Source organism: Metarhizium acridum, assembly GCF_019434415.1.
Source record: "Metarhizium acridum strain ARSEF 324 chromosome Unknown scaffold_141, whole genome shotgun sequence".
Taxonomy (NCBI): domain Eukaryota; kingdom Fungi; phylum Ascomycota; class Sordariomycetes; order Hypocreales; family Clavicipitaceae; genus Metarhizium; species Metarhizium acridum.
In genome coordinates, this window is record NW_027094020.1 from 885921 (window position 1) to 904253 (window position 18333).

Below are 18333 nucleotides of genomic sequence, written 5' to 3' on the forward strand. Positions count from 1 at the left end.
ACGGCAGGTGTTGAAGAGCAACATCTCCTGTTGGCACAATTTGAACCTCTCTTCTCTGCTGCGCAAAAAGAAGCCGACTATAACTGAGCATTTTGAACTGAAGACAGGAGACATCAACATTGGCAAGTATTCTTGGTGTGTTGCCTTTGCATCGGCAAACCTACAAAGAGAGTGACGTGCATGGCAGACACTGCAAGTCAGCGCCACCAGTCAACATGCCATGCCTGAGTCGTAGCCAGTTCAGCCAGCCACATGATTTTCCAATGGAGTAAAAGACGCTGTTTTGACAGGTCTACTCGTCGGATATAAGCCGTCTTGCACAGAACCACCTGGCGCCTTTCTAGTTACTGTATGCTGGGACGCGGACAGGTTTCCGGTCAGCTTGAAGCTCTAGCCTTTCGCCTCATCCAGCATCACAGAGTCCAGACTGAAACCACCAGCCAGGTCACGCATTACCAGTGGCTGAACCTACAAGACACATGTACAACTACATTATTAATTAACTAGTTCAGTCCCTCTCATAGAAAACAAGGATGGGAGGGACAGATGGTGGTTGCATGCAAGTCGCTGGGCGGTGGCTGGCTGCGTTTTCCCGTTTCGTGTGAACCCCCCATGTGAAACATGCAAAGAGCACCTAGTACTCCGTAATAGATCGACCGCTCGCCAACATCTCGGTGACTGGCTGGGTCTGGATTCGTTGTCAAATCGTTGCGTCGAGGATTCCGGCCGAGACATTCTCCATGGCAGTGTTCTGACTCGCCACCCTTGCACTCGTCTAATACCGCTCGAGAGGTGAGTACATACATTGCAACGCACGACCTGGGGTTTCTTCTCTTAACAGCAATGTGTGGCAGAGCCAAGAGGAAGAATGTTCAGCGCAGCACAGCAGTAAGCGATGTCGGTGGTGAAGTCAAAAAATATAAACCCCCCTAGTCCAACTTTTCAATCTCGCCAACCACGGATCCTATTTCTTCTTATTCTCCGTCTGCATTAAGAGACCGAAGAAAAATCCTTCTCTGACAACCGAGACGCATCGTTCTCTGACAAGGTATACCTACTCAAAAGCAAAAAAAAGAAAATCAAGGACAACATGGAATCATCCTCAAAGCCGCCAAGAAGGAAGAGCCTCATGCTGGGCAACTTTGTACACAGCCGTACACGTGAAGAACTGAAATTCTTTCTCGACGCAGCAATTGCCGTCGACGAGCGAGGAACGATTGTCGGCATCGACGACGACTCGGGGGATGTCCACACAGCCAAGAAGCAGCTGCTGTGCCGCCTACGCTGGCACGAGCACGACGTAGACATCTACTCCTGCAAACGCGGGCAATTCTTCTTTCCCGGCTTCATAGGTAAGAAAAGACCACCCCCGGGGCGGCGCGCTTCCACACGCTCTAAGCACAGATGGCCCAGATACACACGTCCACGCCTCCCAGTACCCCATTGTGGGCGTGTTTGGCGAATCGACCCTCCTACACTGGCTGGAAACATATGTCTTCCCCTGCGAAGAGAGGTTCAGCGACGAGAAAGTAGCGCAGCAAGTGTACACGGCGTGCGTGCGGCGGACTCTGGCCCACGGCACCACCACGGCCGCCTACTACACCACTACCCATGTGGCTGCGACGAGTTGGCTGGCCAAGATCTGCTTCCATCTGGGCCAGCGGGCGTTTATCGGCCGGGTGTGCATGGACAGGGACGGGGACTTGGGTCCCGAGTGCCTCCGAGATGCATCGAGCGAGGAGGCCCTCCGCAGAACCAGCGAGGTGATTGAGTGTATCGACAACCTGGACCCCAAGCACGATCTTGTTTCGCCCATTCTCACGCCCCGGTTCGCGCTGGCTTGCACTCCCGAGGCCATGGACGGGCTGTCCGAGATGCACCGCAAGCTGCATCTGCCGATACAGACACACATCGCTGAGAATCCTCTCGAGATAAAGGACGTTGCCTGCCTCTATCCAGGTGCGGGATCGTACGCAAAGGTATACGATACGCACGGTCTGCTGACGCCCAAGACGATTCTCGGGCACTCTGTGCACTTGAGTGAGGGCGAGGCCAGACTTGTTCGTGAACGCGAGTCCAAGGTCTCCCATTGCCCCTGCAGCAACTCTGCTCTTGGGAGCGGCGAGGCTCGCGTACGCTGGTTATGGGACAGGAAGATCGACGTTGGGCTGGGGACAGACATGAGCGGCGGATATAGTCCGTCTATCCTGGAGGCGGCAAGGCAGGCCGTCCTCGTCAGCAGGCACCTGGCCATGAAAGCCCCGGATGAGGAGACACGCGAAAAGGTCAACCTCTCTGTTGCGCAGGTCTTGTATCTGGCCACGAGGGGCGGCGCTAAGGTGGTCGGCTTGGAGGATAAAGTCGGCGGGTTTGAAGTCGGCAAGGACTGGGATGCGCAGCTTGTGGGGTTGCATGTCGTGGGTGACCACAGACAAGGGGACCACAAGGATCATGGAAATGTAGATTTGTTTGAGTGGGACTTGTGCAACTGGAAGAATATCGTGGCGAAGTGGGTGTACAACGGCGATGACCGCAACACCAAGATTGTCTGGGTCAAGGGCCGCCAGGTTCACCCGAGGCCATGTTGAATGAGATTTGCGGTGTACCTAGACGGTTCCTGGGTATTCGCTGGAGGAAATACTCTATTTACATCATGTTTTGATTATTCTGGCCATGTCTCGGTTTTGATGATGCCGTAAAGGGGGAACCACTGAGCACAAACACAGCAAGACAGTCAATCTACGCACTCCCAATTTATATTGCGCCGACTAGGGCAACTACAGTGATAGAACACTAAGAGGAAGTAGAGGAAAGGAAAGGAAAGGAGAAACAAAGTCCAATGACCACCTTCACCATGTCCGACGTGGCTGTCCTACCCTGCAGCACAGACTACTTTTTCGCACGCCACGTTTTTGGCTGAAGCAATGACGAGCTTGGTGTCTCTTGCAACTGTCAACAGTACTATATTCCTCTTAAAATTACCATAGATTTGGGGGGGAGGGTCGACATGGCTGCTCACTTGAGTGTTCTGCCGGCCTCTTGATACGGCTTTGGTTGACGTAATGTCGGGAACTTTGCGATGGCGTGATGCGAGAACAGAATCAAATGAATAAAACCCTTCAACCTCATTAAACCGCAAGGTTTCCGTCAAAAAGGTGCCACTGCTCTTCACTCCTCTAATCCTTCTGCCCATTCAGCCCCCAAACCACCATCCGCCGTCCCCATAGGCGCACCATCATCATCCCGAATACGTCTGCCTAGCCAACACACACGTCTTCCATCCCCAGCACAATCTCACGCCGTAAGCCATCCTACTAGCCTATAGTATTCCACCTGAAAACGACGTAGCATCCCAATCGAGTTGACGGGACGCCATTCAGGCAACAGTGCAGCCACCAGAGGACGACTGTATGCTTACTCCCCCTCGGATGCCTCCCGCAGACATGTCAAATATAACCAGCGTCATACTTGAACTACTTTTCCGCAACGACTTCCCTCATCTATTATCCTTTCCCAAACCCCAAGCAAAAATCACAAACTCCCATAACCCTGACACCAAGATGGACGGCCAAGTCTTTGCCTCCATGGAGCGCTGGTACACTCCTCCCTTGAACACAAAGTCCCCGACACAAACTCCAAAGCACACTGCTAATTCTGACTTTGATAGTCCCATGTACTCCGTCAGTTCCTTCTTCCATCGACAACTCTCGCATTCACTCACTCACATATATCTAGTCCTTCTTCGGAGCAATGGGCATCGCATTCGCCATCATCTTCACCACCTTCGGAGCCGCCTACGGAACGGCCAAGTCGTCCATTGCCATCTTCTCATGCGGCGTGCTCCGACCCGAACGTTTGATGCAGAACACGTACGTGCGGCTCCCGGCTGCAGCATCTTGCTGGCATAACATGTAAAACAAGTACATTGTGCCGCTGACAAGCGCAGTCTTTGCTCCATCATGGCCCAGATCCTCTCCATATACGGCCTCGTCTCCGCCGTCATCATGTCCAATGGCATCAGGGAGAAGATGCCCGCCCACACCGGCTTCCTGCAGCTCGGGGCCGGCATGGCCGTCGGCTTGTGCGGATTAGCCGCTGGGTTTGCCATTGGCATCATTGGCGATGCTGGCGGTATGTCCCGACACTCTGCGACGACTGTCGCAACACAAAACTTTGCTCTTTGGCAGCGCAATCTCGACGATGATCTTATTTCTTGTTGGGTGCTGTTGGCTAACCTGAGGTAGTGCGGGCGAGCAACCAGCAACCGCGACTATACGTAGGAATGGTCCTGATCCTCATCTTCGCCGAAGTCCTGGGCCTTTACGGTGTCATTGTTTCCATCTTGATGATCACGAAATCTACCCTCGACGTCACCGAGTGCAGGTACTGAGCCCGAATCAATCTTTGGTGGTATAACGCAGCTTAAGAAAGATGTCTGGTGCACCTCCTTGGCGGGATTCGACAGGCGTGGCATCAATACATTTGGGTATACGCTAATCTGCAAATATAATACAATCGTCTCTTCCCTACACAGCCCATTCATTAGGATTGTCGTCCGCAGATATAAACGGTTCGTCTATTCTCTTGATGGCAAAGTCGCTGCATAGAATACTGCCAACAGTCAGCATTACATTCATTTGTCCAAGCTGTGTGAATGCAAACTTACCATGCTGATGCCACCAAAGCATCGAGCTCAGCAACCACCGCCTCCCTCTTGGCCCCACTCACCAACCCCTTGTGAATCTGCGTCTGCAACTGACGTATCTTCTTTGAGTGCCCGAACCCCGAGTACTCGAGCACCTTTTTCCCCATGCAATCCGAATGGAATGAGTGCTGGCAGGGAAACACAAAGAATTGCCTGCTAAGCAAGGGCAGTCCGCAGACGTAGCACTTCTCCCCAGGCTCGACGATGGCATATCGATGATCTAATGCCGCAATGTCCATTTTGATATTACTTGCCGTCTGTGACGACTCGTCCATCTCTTTTTTCAGACTATCGATATTCCGAGAATAGTCTTCCAGTGCTTGGCAAATCTCCTCTTTGAAATCGTCAATCACCACAAAGTCAGGGAAGAATGGTATCAGGTCTTCAATCTTGAGAAGGTCGCATCTCTTGAGGAACTCAATGGCTGCTTTGATTCCGTCTGATTTGGCAATGACTTTTCGAGCCACTGCCAACCAGAGTCTTTTTCGAAGCTGGGGGTTTGACATGGGCCGGTCGGCAATGACTGCCGCTAGTTCAACCTCATTGTGAGACAGTGCCAAATCAACTGCTTGCAGGTATTGGCCCATACTCGTATAGATGTGCACGCAAGAAAGAGTTCGATGATGCTGGATGCACAGTCGCAGCGCAAATTCAGGATCATACCGTGGCTCATCGCCTTGAACCTGTAAATAAGAAAGCAGTCCTGACTCGTCCTTTGAAGGGTGCGAAGCGTATATTGAAACGAGCGTGTTGTGGATAGCGGCATCGGTGGAGTTCAGTTGGAAAATGACGTAATTCAAATATCGTACTGCCTGGTTCTGAGCGCTTGCATCTCCAGAGAAGCTGCGATTATACTCGAGCAATGCTGGGATGAGGTTGCGAGGCTTTAGTTCGGATTGCCTCATCAGAATCTCGACCGTTTCCTGCGGAACATGAGTCATGAGAACCGTACTGTATCGGTAAAAAACATCAACGTCCGTCTGCCTCTTGAGAACGTTCAAGACCTCTTCCCAACGCTCCCTCTGTACCCAGTACGACAAAACGTAGTTGTAGTCGTCGACCACGTTAGCAAAGTATAGAAGCTCTCCTTCTCTTCCGTGGCTGCTGATAATGTCGTATGCCGTTTTCCGATCCATGTCGCCTTTATATTTGTTGACAAAATCGTGGAACTCCTTTTTAACAGACTCTAGAGTCGTCTTTGACTCTGCTGGATTCATAGTCTCTGAAAGCTCGGCCTGCGTGATGATTGTGTCGTCGAGCGAGTTGAGCTTGGCCATGAATACTTCCACTAACCAACTAGCAACTATCGTTCTTTGTAGAGTCGCAGACTTCTTTATGTTGGCAAGCTTCGTCAATAGAAACTGTCTCAAGGCATCCGGCTGATTATTGTCAATGATGCTGAGCGCAACATCTTCGAATGGTTTGTTGCTACGACCATACAGCACAGCCGCCTCGGTCCAATGTCCCCTTTTCGCAAGGTAGTCTCCATAGCCCGCTGCAACGGTCTCCTTTTGCGTCTGTGTACGAGCATACCGCAATGCCGAATCAAACTGCCTGTTCTTCATCATTATTTGCCAAATATTTCTTTCTTCGTCTCGGGCGACAATCTCGTATATCTCGTCTGACGTGATGAGCCAAAACGTTCGTTCTTGCATGTCCATAGTGAAGGCAATAGCCTTCTGACCAGTTGCAAGGACGTCATGTTCAGATACAGTATTGCCCGTGAGGCGGTTGGTAGCAATAACACGGTTGCCAACCAGGCTGAGCATGTGCCACTCGGTGAGAAGTAACGAATCGACAGTCTCCGCAGTCGGTTTATGCCGACCTGTTGACTCCGGGGCAATAATTTGTGCTTTAGATAGCGTCTTTGATTCTGCAAAGACCTTGGATCCAAGGCTGCTGTCTTTGGGGCTATTTAGAAGCTTGCCATGAAACACTCCTTGCGACGACAACCACGCATAGGCCCTGTCTGGAGTATTATCTGCACGTCCCCCCTCAGCAGAATCTGGAGATACCACCACTGTCGAATGGCCGCCGGATGAGCTTCGCGGAATCTCATGAATCACAGGCTGTTCCGATTCAAATAACTTCGTATATACCGAGCCGCTGCCGTCGTGACTCCGCCCAACCTTGCCCACCAAATGGAACAATCTGCCCTGTGTGCCAATTAAAACTCTTCGAATATCCGGGCTGCCCTTCAAATCGTCGACCCACAAGCCTGTAATAGGACCATCGGGAAGCTTGTGCAAAGTTTTGAGATGCTTGACCTCTCTTTTGTAAAACTCGTTGGCGGTTTCGATGAATGCTTCGTAAATGTTGCCGTCAGAGGCACCAAGGATAATCTCCCGTGTTGACGCAGTTGGAAGAGATGGGTTCCACGCTACGCTCTCGATTGCAACGCCGCGCAGCTGGCCCAAAGGCCGAGGTTGCCTTGATTGCGTGTGAAGGTAGTAATTTTCGCCCAGCGCAGTGCAAATCAGCAAATGAGAGGCAGTCGGGTCTAGGAACATGCGCCGAATAACGCCGATCTCGGATGCTCTTTTCGGTAGATCAATATCTGCAGATAGTTAGGAACGATGTTGAGCTTTCATGTGTAGCAGTACGGCGAATTCCAGAGGTGACGTACCGTCAATGTCCTCCGGCCGCTTCAGGTCGATGCGCAGAATCCGGCCGTTGGACAAGGCCAGGATCATGATGTTGTTCGCTACTTGCGCCGCTACGAACTCCGCCGTCACAGAAAATGCCATTTGGGCGCGTTCCACGTTGAAGATGGGTAGCTCGTCGATGCCAGAGGCATCTCCGGTCGGTGCGGTGGCCACGAAGCCATCATTGGGATTGAAGGACATGGTGGAGGTCTACGGCCGCATATCCGGATCGGATACCTTGTCTCCTCTCGCACGCAAGGGCACGTAATAGGACCAGGTCACTGCAGCCAGGTAAAAGTTGGATGACGCTGCACGGGTGAAGCTCACAGGATCATGGAGGCGAGGTTCAGTGCGTGCTCGATGTTGGTGTGTGGTTGGAGGAGCTCCCCACTACAACTTGACTTCCATCTCCACATCTGTACGGAGCATTTGGGCAGACGGACGGCAGCCTGTTTGTTGCCTGCTTGCCTGCTCGGGTCGTGAAAGCTCTAAGCATCAAACTGTCTAGCCCCTTTCACCAGTAACATAGGTTTGACCAAAGCGAGAGGATTTTCATATCGGTCAACTTGATTCGAGATTTTTGATTTAGCAGTGATGTGTCGTTTTTTGTCTGCCTAGTCAAGCGCCTCAAGCCAAAGCAACTTACCGCGGCCACAAGCCCATGTCCCTATCGTCAAATTCGGACATTTGACAAGATCGTGCCTACAGAACACCGTAGACCGCAGCTCAGTTCAAATTACTCAATGCTCTTCCTAGGGATGATTCTTCCCCAACATCAATACGATGATGGCCTCAATCCAAAATACCAATGAACATCAAAATGCCGTTGCGGAAACAGTGCCGCCCATCAAGTGGCTGCAATAATAAGCACGGTGCATCCTGCCATAGCCATGTGTCCTCCGAGTTTAGCAGCACCCTCGATCTCATCAATCATCTATTTCAGATGTTGTGTCACTACTTTCTTCATGGATCAGTGCTCTCGTCTGAGGAGCTGGTTGGAGCAGGAAGACTCGTCCCTAGAGGGCTTTCTCGCCAAAACAGTGCGCATCTTCAGTACCATGGTCTTGCATGATTCCGAGTCTTGCGCGCGACTGGCAATTTCCCGAGCCGTCTCGCGACACGCCGTCTTGACAACATCAGCGTCCCATCCCATCTGTTCTGTAAGTGTGCGCAGGGAGTACGCCTCGATTCCATCCAGCCAGCACATTAGCCAGAGTTTACCCACGTTGTCTTCCTGTAGATTCATTCGGAGGATATGTTCAGAGACCCGGATATCCACAAAACCCGCCTCCAAGAAGTATTGCTGGTCAAGGTGAAACATGCCTCGTTTTCGACCCGACCTTTCTGCTCCAACAAAGAGGTCATCCATCATCTTAAAAACAGGCGACTCCGGAGAGAAGCCAGAGAAAAACTGGATAGATCCATCCTTGCCGTCGTAGTCTGTCACTTGAATCCAGCCGCCGGGCTTCAGTGAATCAAATACATCTTCATAAATGCATCTCCAGTCGCGAAAGGCTCCTTCCATGCCTCGCAGATGCACCAAGTCATAATGGTCTACAGGTCGGTCCCACTCTTCTGCATCTTCGATTTCGAAAAAGACGTTCATCGGGACTCCTTGGGTCTCCTGTATAGCAGATATGTCTGTCCCTACGACTTCGCAATCGGGGAACAGTTCGGCGAATCTAATGGCCCATTCTCCAGTCCCAGTTCCAACATCCAACACGTGCGTGGGGTTGCTCAAGGGAGTGTTTGTCAGTTCGCCGTCGAATGCATGCATGAGCACTTGGTGTTGTATGGTCAGGCGTAGCTGCTCAATCTCATCGTTGGGCATAAAGTATTCTTTGCAGTAGCGACGGCCTCCGATTTCTCGATAGTCAAGCTCTCGTGCCCACAGAGACCGCGTGGATGCGGCCCTGAAATGTAAGTAGGTCTGTTAGCAGACGGAGGAGGATGAAGAGAGGGCGGCGGCTTACCTATCCGAGTGCGGTTGCCCATAAGAGCTGCGGACGATATATGCTGTCGTCGAGCTGGCACTGGGACGTCGATGATAATTTCTTCCAGGATACAATGATACTGCCTCACGACCGTGATCTGGAGCGTCGTCTTCTACATCTGAGCCAATGTGACGGGAGCCGGACTCGTTATCAGCCGCCGCAGAGCTGCTCACAACTGCCTGGGCCCCCTCGCTCGCAGCTCCATCGCTCTGCGATTGAGTCCCGCGAGATATTCCGGCTTCAGCAGCGTTATTGGTATCCCCAACAGGTACGTGAGAAGGATTGGCGGCCGGTGGGTTGGTAAAGGAGGGCGACCTCAGTGAATGTTGTTGGCGGACCATTCTCTATCCTTCCTGACTGTCAACAGATTACGCAGGCCCCTACTATCTCGTGCCAGTGCGGATGCCGGGCAAACGGCATGATACCGTAGACGGAGGCCCCCTCAGATGCTAGAGAGGCTTATTGCCGTGGGCTTGCAACTGGCCAGAAAGCGCAAGTTGCAGACTGAGTTTGTGTGTGACAACACATGCAGGTTGCCGAGTCGTAATGCAGGGACCGTTGGCAAATGTCTGCAGCTGAGGCATGGATTCGCTACAGGGGTTCTCCGGCATTTATGTAACGTGAGCAGGTGTAGAGCAACGTCGAATCGAGTCAGTCGATGTGATGACGGGAAACAAGCAGAAAACATGGATGAGCATGCATCCCCGACCAGTCGCAGAGGACGCAGAGGAACTGGGGAGTTGGCCGGATTTAGAGGCTCGGTGTCGGTTACAACTTTGACTCTTTACTTCGGCTGGGTCTGGCTGGAACTGGAATTGGCTCGAATTGGTGTGGACCCATCGGCGCTAATCACGGAGCAGCCTGGCATCACGGATAGGCGGAGCAGTGGCGGGTGTGACTGGACGGAGTCGGATGGCTCCGGATAAAATAAATGATATCGAGTGATGGCCACGATTGATTGACGACTGTTGCGATCGGCGGCCCCAGCTTGGCAGGCTCCGGAAACAAGGTTGCTGTTCATTGAAGTATATCCTACCGAGTGAGTGCTGCCAATTTGCCTCAAGACATGAACTCCATGCCCTTGCCTGATCGTCGGTACCCGCAATTTTGGGGGCTGCGGACGCTAATCATGTCCCGAATTACGGCGCGCCATGACCATCAAACGTTAAATCTCCGACCTTGATCGTCAACGGTGTTCATGCGACAGCTCCGAAATACACAGCCCACAGTGTACGGAGCTCGTGATCTAAATAAAAGAGAGGGAAAAGAGCAGTCGTGCTTCTATCGCAGTTTCGCATCGCCATGCTACATTCGTATCCAGAAAAAAAAAACACACTTCATCTCATCCAAGCCTGTGGTGTGTTTTTGTCCGTGACACCATTCGGCCATCCTCTCTAGTCCTCATCTATAGAACGCGCCATGTTGCAACATTTCTACACCTCTTTCTTGCCATTTGCCAGGCACTCATCTCCTGGTTGAACAGGGTCATCCTTCATCAGATGCTCGAAATCTGGTACGATTTCCCCTTCGCTGACCATTGGGAACGGCGTGAGCACATGGCTTATGTCTCCCCACCACGACTCTCCATACTTGAGGTACCAGTCTACCGTTGTTTTCAAACCCCTTTCAAGGCTAGTGTTTTGAGTCCATCCGAGCATGCGTAATTTCGTACCGTCTACCGCATATCGGCGGTCGTTGAATGGTCTGTCGTGCGTATATTTGATCCATTTACGAAACTGCTCCGACGTTGAACGATCTATGCCCATTGCGTCAAGTAGTTTAGAACAGAGATCTAAATTCGAGATTTCATCAGAAGAGCCCACGTTGTAAATGTGGCCAATGTGGCCCTTGTGTAGAATAGTATCAAATGCATCTGCGGCGTCGCCAGCGTAAAGATATCGCCTTGTAGGACTGCCGTCGCCATGCAATACGACGGGCCGGCCACGGTTTAGAAGGCAAGTGAACTTGGCTATGATTTCTGTCAAGACTTAGTAGATATTCAAGTGAAGAGGGGAGGATGCGTGTAAGCATTGTTTCCGACATTGAACTTACTTTCGGGGTATTGATGCGGTCCGTACACATTGTTACTTCGGACGATTATCGTGGGCAGCTTGAAGCTCTTGTTGTAAGACTGAACAAGCATCTCAGCTGCTGCCTTGCTTGCCGCGTAAGGATTTGTCGGTGACAGTATGCTCGACTCAACCAAGTCGTCGTCATCTTCCCTCACTTCACCATACACCTCGTCAGTGGAAACGTGGATGAAGCGCTTGATCTCGGCTTTCTTGGCACTCTCTAGCAACACGTGTGTCCCGTAGACGTTCGCATGAGTGAAACTGTACGAGTTGCCAAAGCTCAAATCCACGTGAGACTGCGCTGCAAAGTGCAGAACCGTGTCAATTCGGTACCGCTCCATGCAGTCCAAGACCTCGCTTGGATTCGTGAGATCCCCATGATAAAATGTGAAGTTGCGTTTGTCGTTTAACACTCTGGTGTTGTTGAGAGACGAGCAATAGTCCAGCTTATCAAATGAAACAACGTTGTACGCTTCTGGGTATGTAAGAGTCAAGTGACGCGCGACCCAAGAAGCTCTGTGGGAAGAGTCAATTCATTTATCGACGAAAGGTCGTGTTCTCTACTCACATGAAGCCCGCACCTCCAGTTATCATGATGTTTTTAACATCTGGCCGAGGTTCAAAATTCGTCGTGCCCTTGAGTATTGGTGCCCGTTTCCATACGTCAAGGCTTTGCAAGTAGCCGCGTGTGCCGTTGACCGCATTGCCTGCGATACATCACTGTCAGCAGCTCCCAGATACGCATACGCATCGTGTCGAAAACGCCGCACTCACTATTTCCTACCCCGTCCGAAACCACCGATGCAGCAATTTCGGGTGGCAAAGACAAGGACGGCGATGATGATGAAGATGACGATGCCGCTTTCGTTTGGCGTCGTGTCATGACGGAAGGTGCAGCTGACCTCATATGCTCACAGCTGCGTCACCATACATGACAGGTGTCCGATTGGACGGGAGGGGTGGTGCAGAGGCTCAGATTGCAAATTGCCAGTTCGAAAGTGTGTATCAGCAGGTCTGCCCAGACGGTTGAGTGAAATGCACGATGCTATGGAAAAAGCATGAGTGCGATGCGGCTGGATATCAAAATTGCGCAAAAGCCAGTGACAAAACGCTGGCATGGTGGCGCACTATTATTGCATGGCGGAAGCCGTGCCGCCACAAGACGGTGGTACGTTAGGAACTTGGCAAACTTGGGGACTCAGCTGGTATGGCCAGGTGTAAAACGTAAAACGTCAACTGGTGGAAAGTTCTAAAACTGTAAATTGTCGCCCTAGCGGGCTGGTGGCTGGCTGGTGGGTCTGGCCTCCTGCAGATCTCGGTGCAATTTGAGTGAGCCACCCTCTCGTCAAATGTTTGTCGTTTGTGTTCTATCCCGAGCCATCCAGCCCGCGCATTCACGTCACTCATGGCTTACCTGGCTTTCCACCGCGGGGAATTTATTTGCATCATCACAACCGACCCATGGTCGTATTCCTACTGTGGGCCAACTCTTCTCGCACAACTTGGACAGGTCACACCATCACAACTTGTCTCGGTATTGGGTCGCTTGAAAATGCCGTAACCAAAGATATTTCCATCCTACAGGTTGAACCGCTTGCGATCCTTCTCCATCTTGGCTTTCCACTCCCATTGGGTTGCATCCTCGCCCTCGCTGCCCGCCCGTCCAATGCCCTTATCAACTCTCCTCAGCTTCAGCGTAAATCGCGGGCCAAGTTCCTGCAAACCTGCGCGGATCCCCTCTACGCCCTTCATCTCCTTTCCATCAGCACCTACAATGCTCTTTTCCGTAGCCCTTTTCTCACGGAAAACATATCGATGTCGGCGAACAAAAATGTAGTCTCGCTGGTTGTGGAGAGTGACCACCTGACGACCCTGGAATTCAGGCCGTGGGGGGAAGAGTGTCTGAAACAGCTTGGCGGTGAGAAGGCCCAGCGGCGTCTTGAAATTGTTGAGAAGCAGTTCCGGGTAATGGTTGGTAGGGTTTCCATGGCCAGGGAGTTTTCTGCCTTCGATCCAATTTGATATTGAGAAATAAAACGTTGGCCCAGACGGCAGATGGACAACCGATAACCCAGTGGGCTTCTTCAAATCTTCCTTAACAAGAAGCACAGTAGTGTAGTCCCTATTTGTTGCGAACTTGCAAATTTCTCGTAGCGAATACTTGTGGCCATAGCGATGTGAGGATCGGGGGATATATGTGCTATTTGGGAACAGGGTGCCTAAGAGCTGCGCTTCGTAGTGAATGGTAGAGTTGATAGAGGTTGTGACCAGGACCTTGGGGTCTGGTGCAGGAATATCGCTGAATAGAGACGGGAACTTGAGCGCCAGGGACGACGGTGTCAAGTCGAGGTTTGTGCTTGTGGTTGACGGCGCTACGCTAGTATCTCGTTTCGCCCGTTTCTCTCGTTGCTTCTCCAACACATCCTGCCTCGCTTCGTCATCTTCATCTTCATCCGAACCCAACATGCTGTCTTTGTCCTCCTCCTCCTCCTCATCATCATCTTTCATTTCCGCATCGAGAGCTGCCCGTTCCTCAGCTTCAGCTTCCTCCATTTGCCTCCGCCTCAACTTTTCCAAGTCAACCTGAGCGCCCAGGCTGTCGTCATCGCCTTCGTCCCATATTCGCTTTTGATCCAACGTTAGAGTCTTGTTCTTGGCCAATCGGGCAGCCTTGAGTTCTGGCTCTCTGTTCTCTTCTTTTCTCCGACGGTGTCGAGCTTCTCTTCGCTCTTTTCCAGACGCCTTTTTGTGCTGGACAAAGAGTTCTTGGCGTTTTAACTTGTTTGCCGCTTTCAGCGCCTGCACAGGGGGCTTAGTGAAGCCCATTGTGAGAGTTGAGTTGATTGCGCCGGCGGTATAAATTGTAGACTAATCAAGCAAGTAAAATAGCTGGGCTGGAAATTTTGGCCTGGAGGGGCATAGATGGATAGGGAAAAAAAGTCCGGCAGAAAATTCCAAAAATTTTGGCGGTGAGGGTCAACCGCCGCATCTGATTGGAGCTGCTGCCACAAGAACTTGATTGCGCCAACATATTAATAAAAAAAATTGCCTACCGTCTCGATCGCTGCCTTCGCGCACTACAACTTCAAACAAAATGGTCGCCAATGGTAATAAGAAAAGAAAAATAACTCATACCTCCTCCGACGATGAATCCCAGGCTCCAATAACGTCGAAACGAGCGCAGAAGGACTTCTTCAAGCACGCATCCAATTGGAATCTCGAGCAGGACTACGAGTCTCGACCACGAAAGGGGAAGAAGAATGAAAAGGAAAATACCAAACTCCCCATCAAGTCGCAAGATGGTCGATTAGAACTTCTCAAGGGCCTTGACCCTGACGATGATGCGGCTTCCATCGAGAGCGATACTGAATGGCTTGAGGGCCGTGATGGTGTAGTTGAATCGGAGGGCGAAGAAGCAGTGGGGGAGAAGAAGGCCGCAGAAGTTCCAGAGGCCCAGCGGATTCTGGAAGCACAGGAAGAATTAGCCAAAGCCGCCATGGCGCTCAATGAAAACCCTGAAGAAAACATCGCCAACTTGAAGACGCTCGCAAAGATCAGCCAGTCAAAAATCCCCACCATCCGCATGTTGGCGCTCATGACGCAAATGACGGTATACAAGGACATTATTCCAGGATATAGAATACGACCTCAATCCGAAGATACGCCAAAAGAGAAGCTGTCAAAGGAGGTCCGCAACACACGGCAGTTCGAACAGTCCCTCATAGCCGGCTACCAAGCGTACATCAAGGAACTCGCCCACTGCGCCAGATCAGAAACAACCCCCGTCCGCGGCGGACAGAGCCTATCCAATGTCGCCGTCACATGTGCATGTACCCTCATCACATCCGTACCACACTTCAACTTCCGCTCCGACATCCTGCGAATTCTCGTCGGCAAACTCAGCCGAAGGAAAATCGACAAGGACGCCGCCAAGATCATCCAAGCCCTTGAAACCCTCTTCCGCGACGACGAAGAGGGTCGCCCCTCTCTCGAAGCCGTCTCTCTCATCACGAAAATGATGAAGGCCAAGGAATTTGCCGTTCACGAAAGCGTACTGAACCTCTTCCTCAGTCTCCGTTTGCTCTCTGAATTCTCTGGCAAGGCGTCTCAGGACACCGTGGAGCAACAGCGGGCACCAAAGACCAAAAAGAAGCGCGAATTCCGTACCAAGAGGGAAAGGAAGACAATGAAGGAACAGAAATTGTTGGAAAAAGACATGTCTCTGGCCGATGCGCTCGTCAGCCACGAGGAACGAGAACGAATGCAGTCCGAGACGTTGAAGCTTGTCTTTGCCACATACTTCCGCATCTTAAAGCAGCGGTCACCGCATCTGATGGGCGCGGTGCTGGAAGGACTCGCTAAATACTCACACCTGATAAATCAAGATTTCTTTGGCGACTTATTAGAGGCGCTGAAGGATCTCATCCGCCACAGTGACGAAGATGCCGAGCAGGGTCCCGCGGGTGAGGAAGCCGCCGAAAAGGAAGAGGATGAAGATTCGGTACGGAATCTCACCCGCGAGGCCCTCCTGTGCACCGTCACTGCATACGCCCTGCTAGCAGGCCAGGATGCCCATAATTCACGAAACGACCTACATCTTGACTTGTCATTTTTCACTACACACTTGTTCCGCTCTCTGCTCTCTCTTTCTGTTCAACCTGATCTCGAAAATACCCGTCTATCCGCGTCCTCTGCCATCTCCAAGATCAACGTCCAAACCACGACAGTGCTCCTTCTCCGCTCGCTAACGGGCATCCTGCTCCCTAATTATAACATCCGTCAAGTGCCTCCTTTGCGCCTCGCCGCCTTCACGAAGCAGCTTATGACTACCGCACTACAACTTCCAGAGAAATCATCGCAGGCCATCCTCGCCTTGCTTAATGATGTCGCACACACACATGGCAAGAAGATTAACAGCTTGTGGAATACCGAGGAGCGGAAGGGCAATGGTCAATATAATGCGTTGAGCGATTCGGTAGAGGGAAGCAACCCGTTCGCAACTACTGTGTGGGAAGGAGAGTTGCTAAGAAAGCATTTCTCGCCAAAGGTTAGAGAAGGCGTCAAGATGTTGGAAAAAGGCATGTCGGGATAAATACGGTCAAATTTTTAGACTATTCTTTGCATAGCGATTGTCTAACCTTATGTCTCAATCTCCTCCAAGTGCCTGATAAAATTGGACCACGAAGATACTGATACTTCTCTTTGCAATTCATAATGTTCTGGGACGCATCCCATCGTTCCTGCGTATTATCTTCCAGTGCTGGCTGGCATGTAGCACATCATGTGACACCCAACCATGCAGTCAGACAAAAAAGTCCTGTACCTCAAAAGCATTTACACTATTAATAAACGAAGTCACCATTCGATGTCGGAATTCGATATCGGAAGCCTCCGGCTGTAGATGCCCTGCAAGTGCATACCCCCCGTATGTGCTCAATCACCCACACTCTCGTGGGTGGTGTGCCCATCTGGAAGCTGAAAGACCTTGCATTGGCTGTGGTTGGCGGCTGCCCAAGTTTGGGGCTGCAAGCTGCGTTCCATTCATTGCCATTGTTGAATCAGAGTACGCGTTAGGCATGGGATAGTGAACTGGGACCCAAACTGTATAAGTCAAAGGAAGTGCAGGGGTTGCTTTTTCGGTAGCTGGCCAGTGTCCGTATGGCGTACCGTCCGAGGATGGACTGAACTGAACCGGTAAAGGGCAATTTTTCTTCCTGATGCTGATCATTATCTGTAGCCTCAATTTCTTTCGGTGAAGGACTTCCTATGCCACCGTTAGCAGACTCTGCCTTAGACGGTGTAAAAGAAGGTGCCTTGGGGCAGAGTTGCTTGCCCTTCGTTGCAAGTAGCACGGTATTTGCATTGACGATGACAGGTTGGTCCGCCTTCATTGGTTGATGCTGAGAGGCCGCAGTGGTTTCTTCGAAACCACCTTTTTCTTCTTCAGCATCGCAATGAGTCGTATTATGGCTAATTTTGACACACGACTGCTTGTCTTGGCCCAAGTGTTCAGACATATCAACTTTTTTGGCTAGTAACTCCAAAAATCTATCCATGATGTTTCCTGGACCATCCCCTGTCGGACTTTTCTCCTCGAAGGAGAAAGAGCTGAGTAAGTTCGGCAAGCTGGTCGGCCTCCTGCTCATCGGCAGGTTTCTGAGGACTGTCTGCCGGGCTGGTGTGTTTGTCTCCGGGCCCTTGAATTAGGCTCTCGGGTGTCAGCGGCGTACTAGCACTAGCTAATGTTGGTGACCTGGGGCCAGTAAAATTGCCAGTCGTTTCTGAAGTCGGTGTATGCTTAACTGTGGGCTTAGGAGTCGCAGCTGGCGTCGGGGATAGGTCATTTCGACTAAGAAAGTCGAACACGGCTCTCCCGATTACTGCATCTTCAGCCCTTGATTGTCCAGTTTGCCAACCTTTTTCTAGGACATCGCTGCTATAGTGCCTTTGAGAAGGCTGAACAAATCCGGCAGCAGCATATTGTCTATTTCTCTCTGCTTATTGGTTATGCTAAGAAAGACAAGTGAAGATAATTTGCCAGTGACACGTACCTGCGACACGCTGGCGTTGCGTGTGAGAGGTAGGATCGCGGTGTATTTCGGAGCTGCCCGCAATGTCGATGGCTTCCACTCGTGGTTTGGATTTTCCGTGTCTCTTCTCGCTGAACTGCCCTGTTTTAAAGCTTTGGGCAAGTGCGATGGCATCCGCTAGTTTCTGCGGATCGTTGAAGGCGGTCATCTCTGTCTTATCAGACGAGAATTAAAGGATATTTCATTCGAGCGGAGAGATCACTTCATCTATGAGTAGAGCAGGATGAAGAAAGAAAAGGAAAAACACGGTGCGTGGACGTTGATAGTTGCGTATGGGGCGACAGCTGTCTGGCACCTGCCAACCCCGAGTCTCAGTGTTTGCATAAG

At 51.3% G+C, this 18333-nt stretch overlaps 9 protein-coding genes across 9 annotated transcripts; 4 read left to right on the plus strand and 5 right to left on the minus strand.

The window, feature by feature from the left end:
* Positions 1-1685: 1685 nt before the first annotated feature.
* On the plus strand, positions 1686-2588 carry J3458_008936 (uncharacterized protein; the record flags this gene model as incomplete). The annotated part of the gene is made up of 1 exon (XM_007813194.2): positions 1686-2588. The coding sequence occupies one exon, from the start codon at positions 1686-1688 to the stop codon at positions 2586-2588; it is 903 nt and encodes a 300-aa protein (XP_007811385.2).
* Positions 2589-3410: 822 nt separating this feature from the next.
* On the plus strand, positions 3411-3908 carry J3458_008937 (uncharacterized protein; the record flags this gene model as incomplete). The annotated part of the gene is made up of 1 exon (XM_066119475.1): positions 3411-3908. One exon carries the CDS (start codon positions 3411-3413, stop codon positions 3906-3908), a length of 498 nt encoding a protein of 165 aa, XP_065975270.1.
* Positions 3909-3959: 51 nt separating this feature from the next.
* On the plus strand, positions 3960-4390 carry J3458_008938 (uncharacterized protein; the record flags this gene model as incomplete). The annotated part of the gene is made up of 2 exons (XM_007813195.2): positions 3960-4131; positions 4245-4390. 2 exons carry the CDS (start codon positions 3960-3962, stop codon positions 4388-4390), a joined length of 318 nt encoding a protein of 105 aa, XP_007811386.2.
* Positions 4391-4526: 136 nt separating this feature from the next.
* Positions 4527-7551, minus strand: PEP3 (tethering complex subunit; the record flags this gene model as incomplete). Its single annotated transcript, XM_007813196.2, has 3 exons — positions 4527-4611; positions 4667-7262; positions 7332-7551. 3 exons carry the CDS (start codon positions 7549-7551, stop codon positions 4527-4529), a joined length of 2901 nt encoding a protein of 966 aa, XP_007811387.2.
* A 769-nt stretch (positions 7552-8320) lies between these two features.
* Positions 8321-9685, minus strand: J3458_008940 (uncharacterized protein; the record flags this gene model as incomplete). Its single annotated transcript, XM_007813197.2, has 2 exons — positions 8321-9263; positions 9324-9685. The coding sequence occupies 2 exons, from the start codon at positions 9683-9685 to the stop codon at positions 8321-8323; spliced, it is 1305 nt and encodes a 434-aa protein (XP_007811388.2).
* A 1092-nt stretch (positions 9686-10777) lies between these two features.
* Positions 10778-12010, minus strand: J3458_008941 (uncharacterized protein; the record flags this gene model as incomplete). Its single annotated transcript, XM_007813198.1, has 3 exons — positions 10778-11322; positions 11397-11932; positions 11985-12010. The coding sequence occupies 3 exons, from the start codon at positions 12008-12010 to the stop codon at positions 10778-10780; spliced, it is 1107 nt and encodes a 368-aa protein (XP_007811389.1).
* Positions 12011-12714: 704 nt separating this feature from the next.
* J3458_008943 (uncharacterized protein) lies at positions 12715-16746 on the plus strand. Its single transcript, XM_007813200.2, has one exon. The coding sequence runs from the start codon at positions 14511-14513 to the stop codon at positions 16506-16508; it is 1998 nt and encodes a 665-aa protein (XP_007811391.2). The 5' UTR covers positions 12715-14510; the 3' UTR covers positions 16509-16746.
* RPF1 (Ribosome production factor 1) lies at positions 12995-14242 on the minus strand (the record flags this gene model as incomplete). The annotated part of the gene is made up of 1 exon (XM_007813199.1): positions 12995-14242. The coding sequence occupies one exon, from the start codon at positions 14240-14242 to the stop codon at positions 12995-12997; it is 1248 nt and encodes a 415-aa protein (XP_007811390.1).
* A 718-nt stretch (positions 16747-17464) lies between the features above and the next one.
* Positions 17465-18154, minus strand: J3458_008944 (uncharacterized protein; the record flags this gene model as incomplete). Its single annotated transcript, XM_007813201.2, has 2 exons — positions 17465-17910; positions 17968-18154. 2 exons carry the CDS (start codon positions 18152-18154, stop codon positions 17465-17467), a joined length of 633 nt encoding a protein of 210 aa, XP_007811392.2.
* Between the last annotated feature and the right edge of the window lie 179 nt (positions 18155-18333).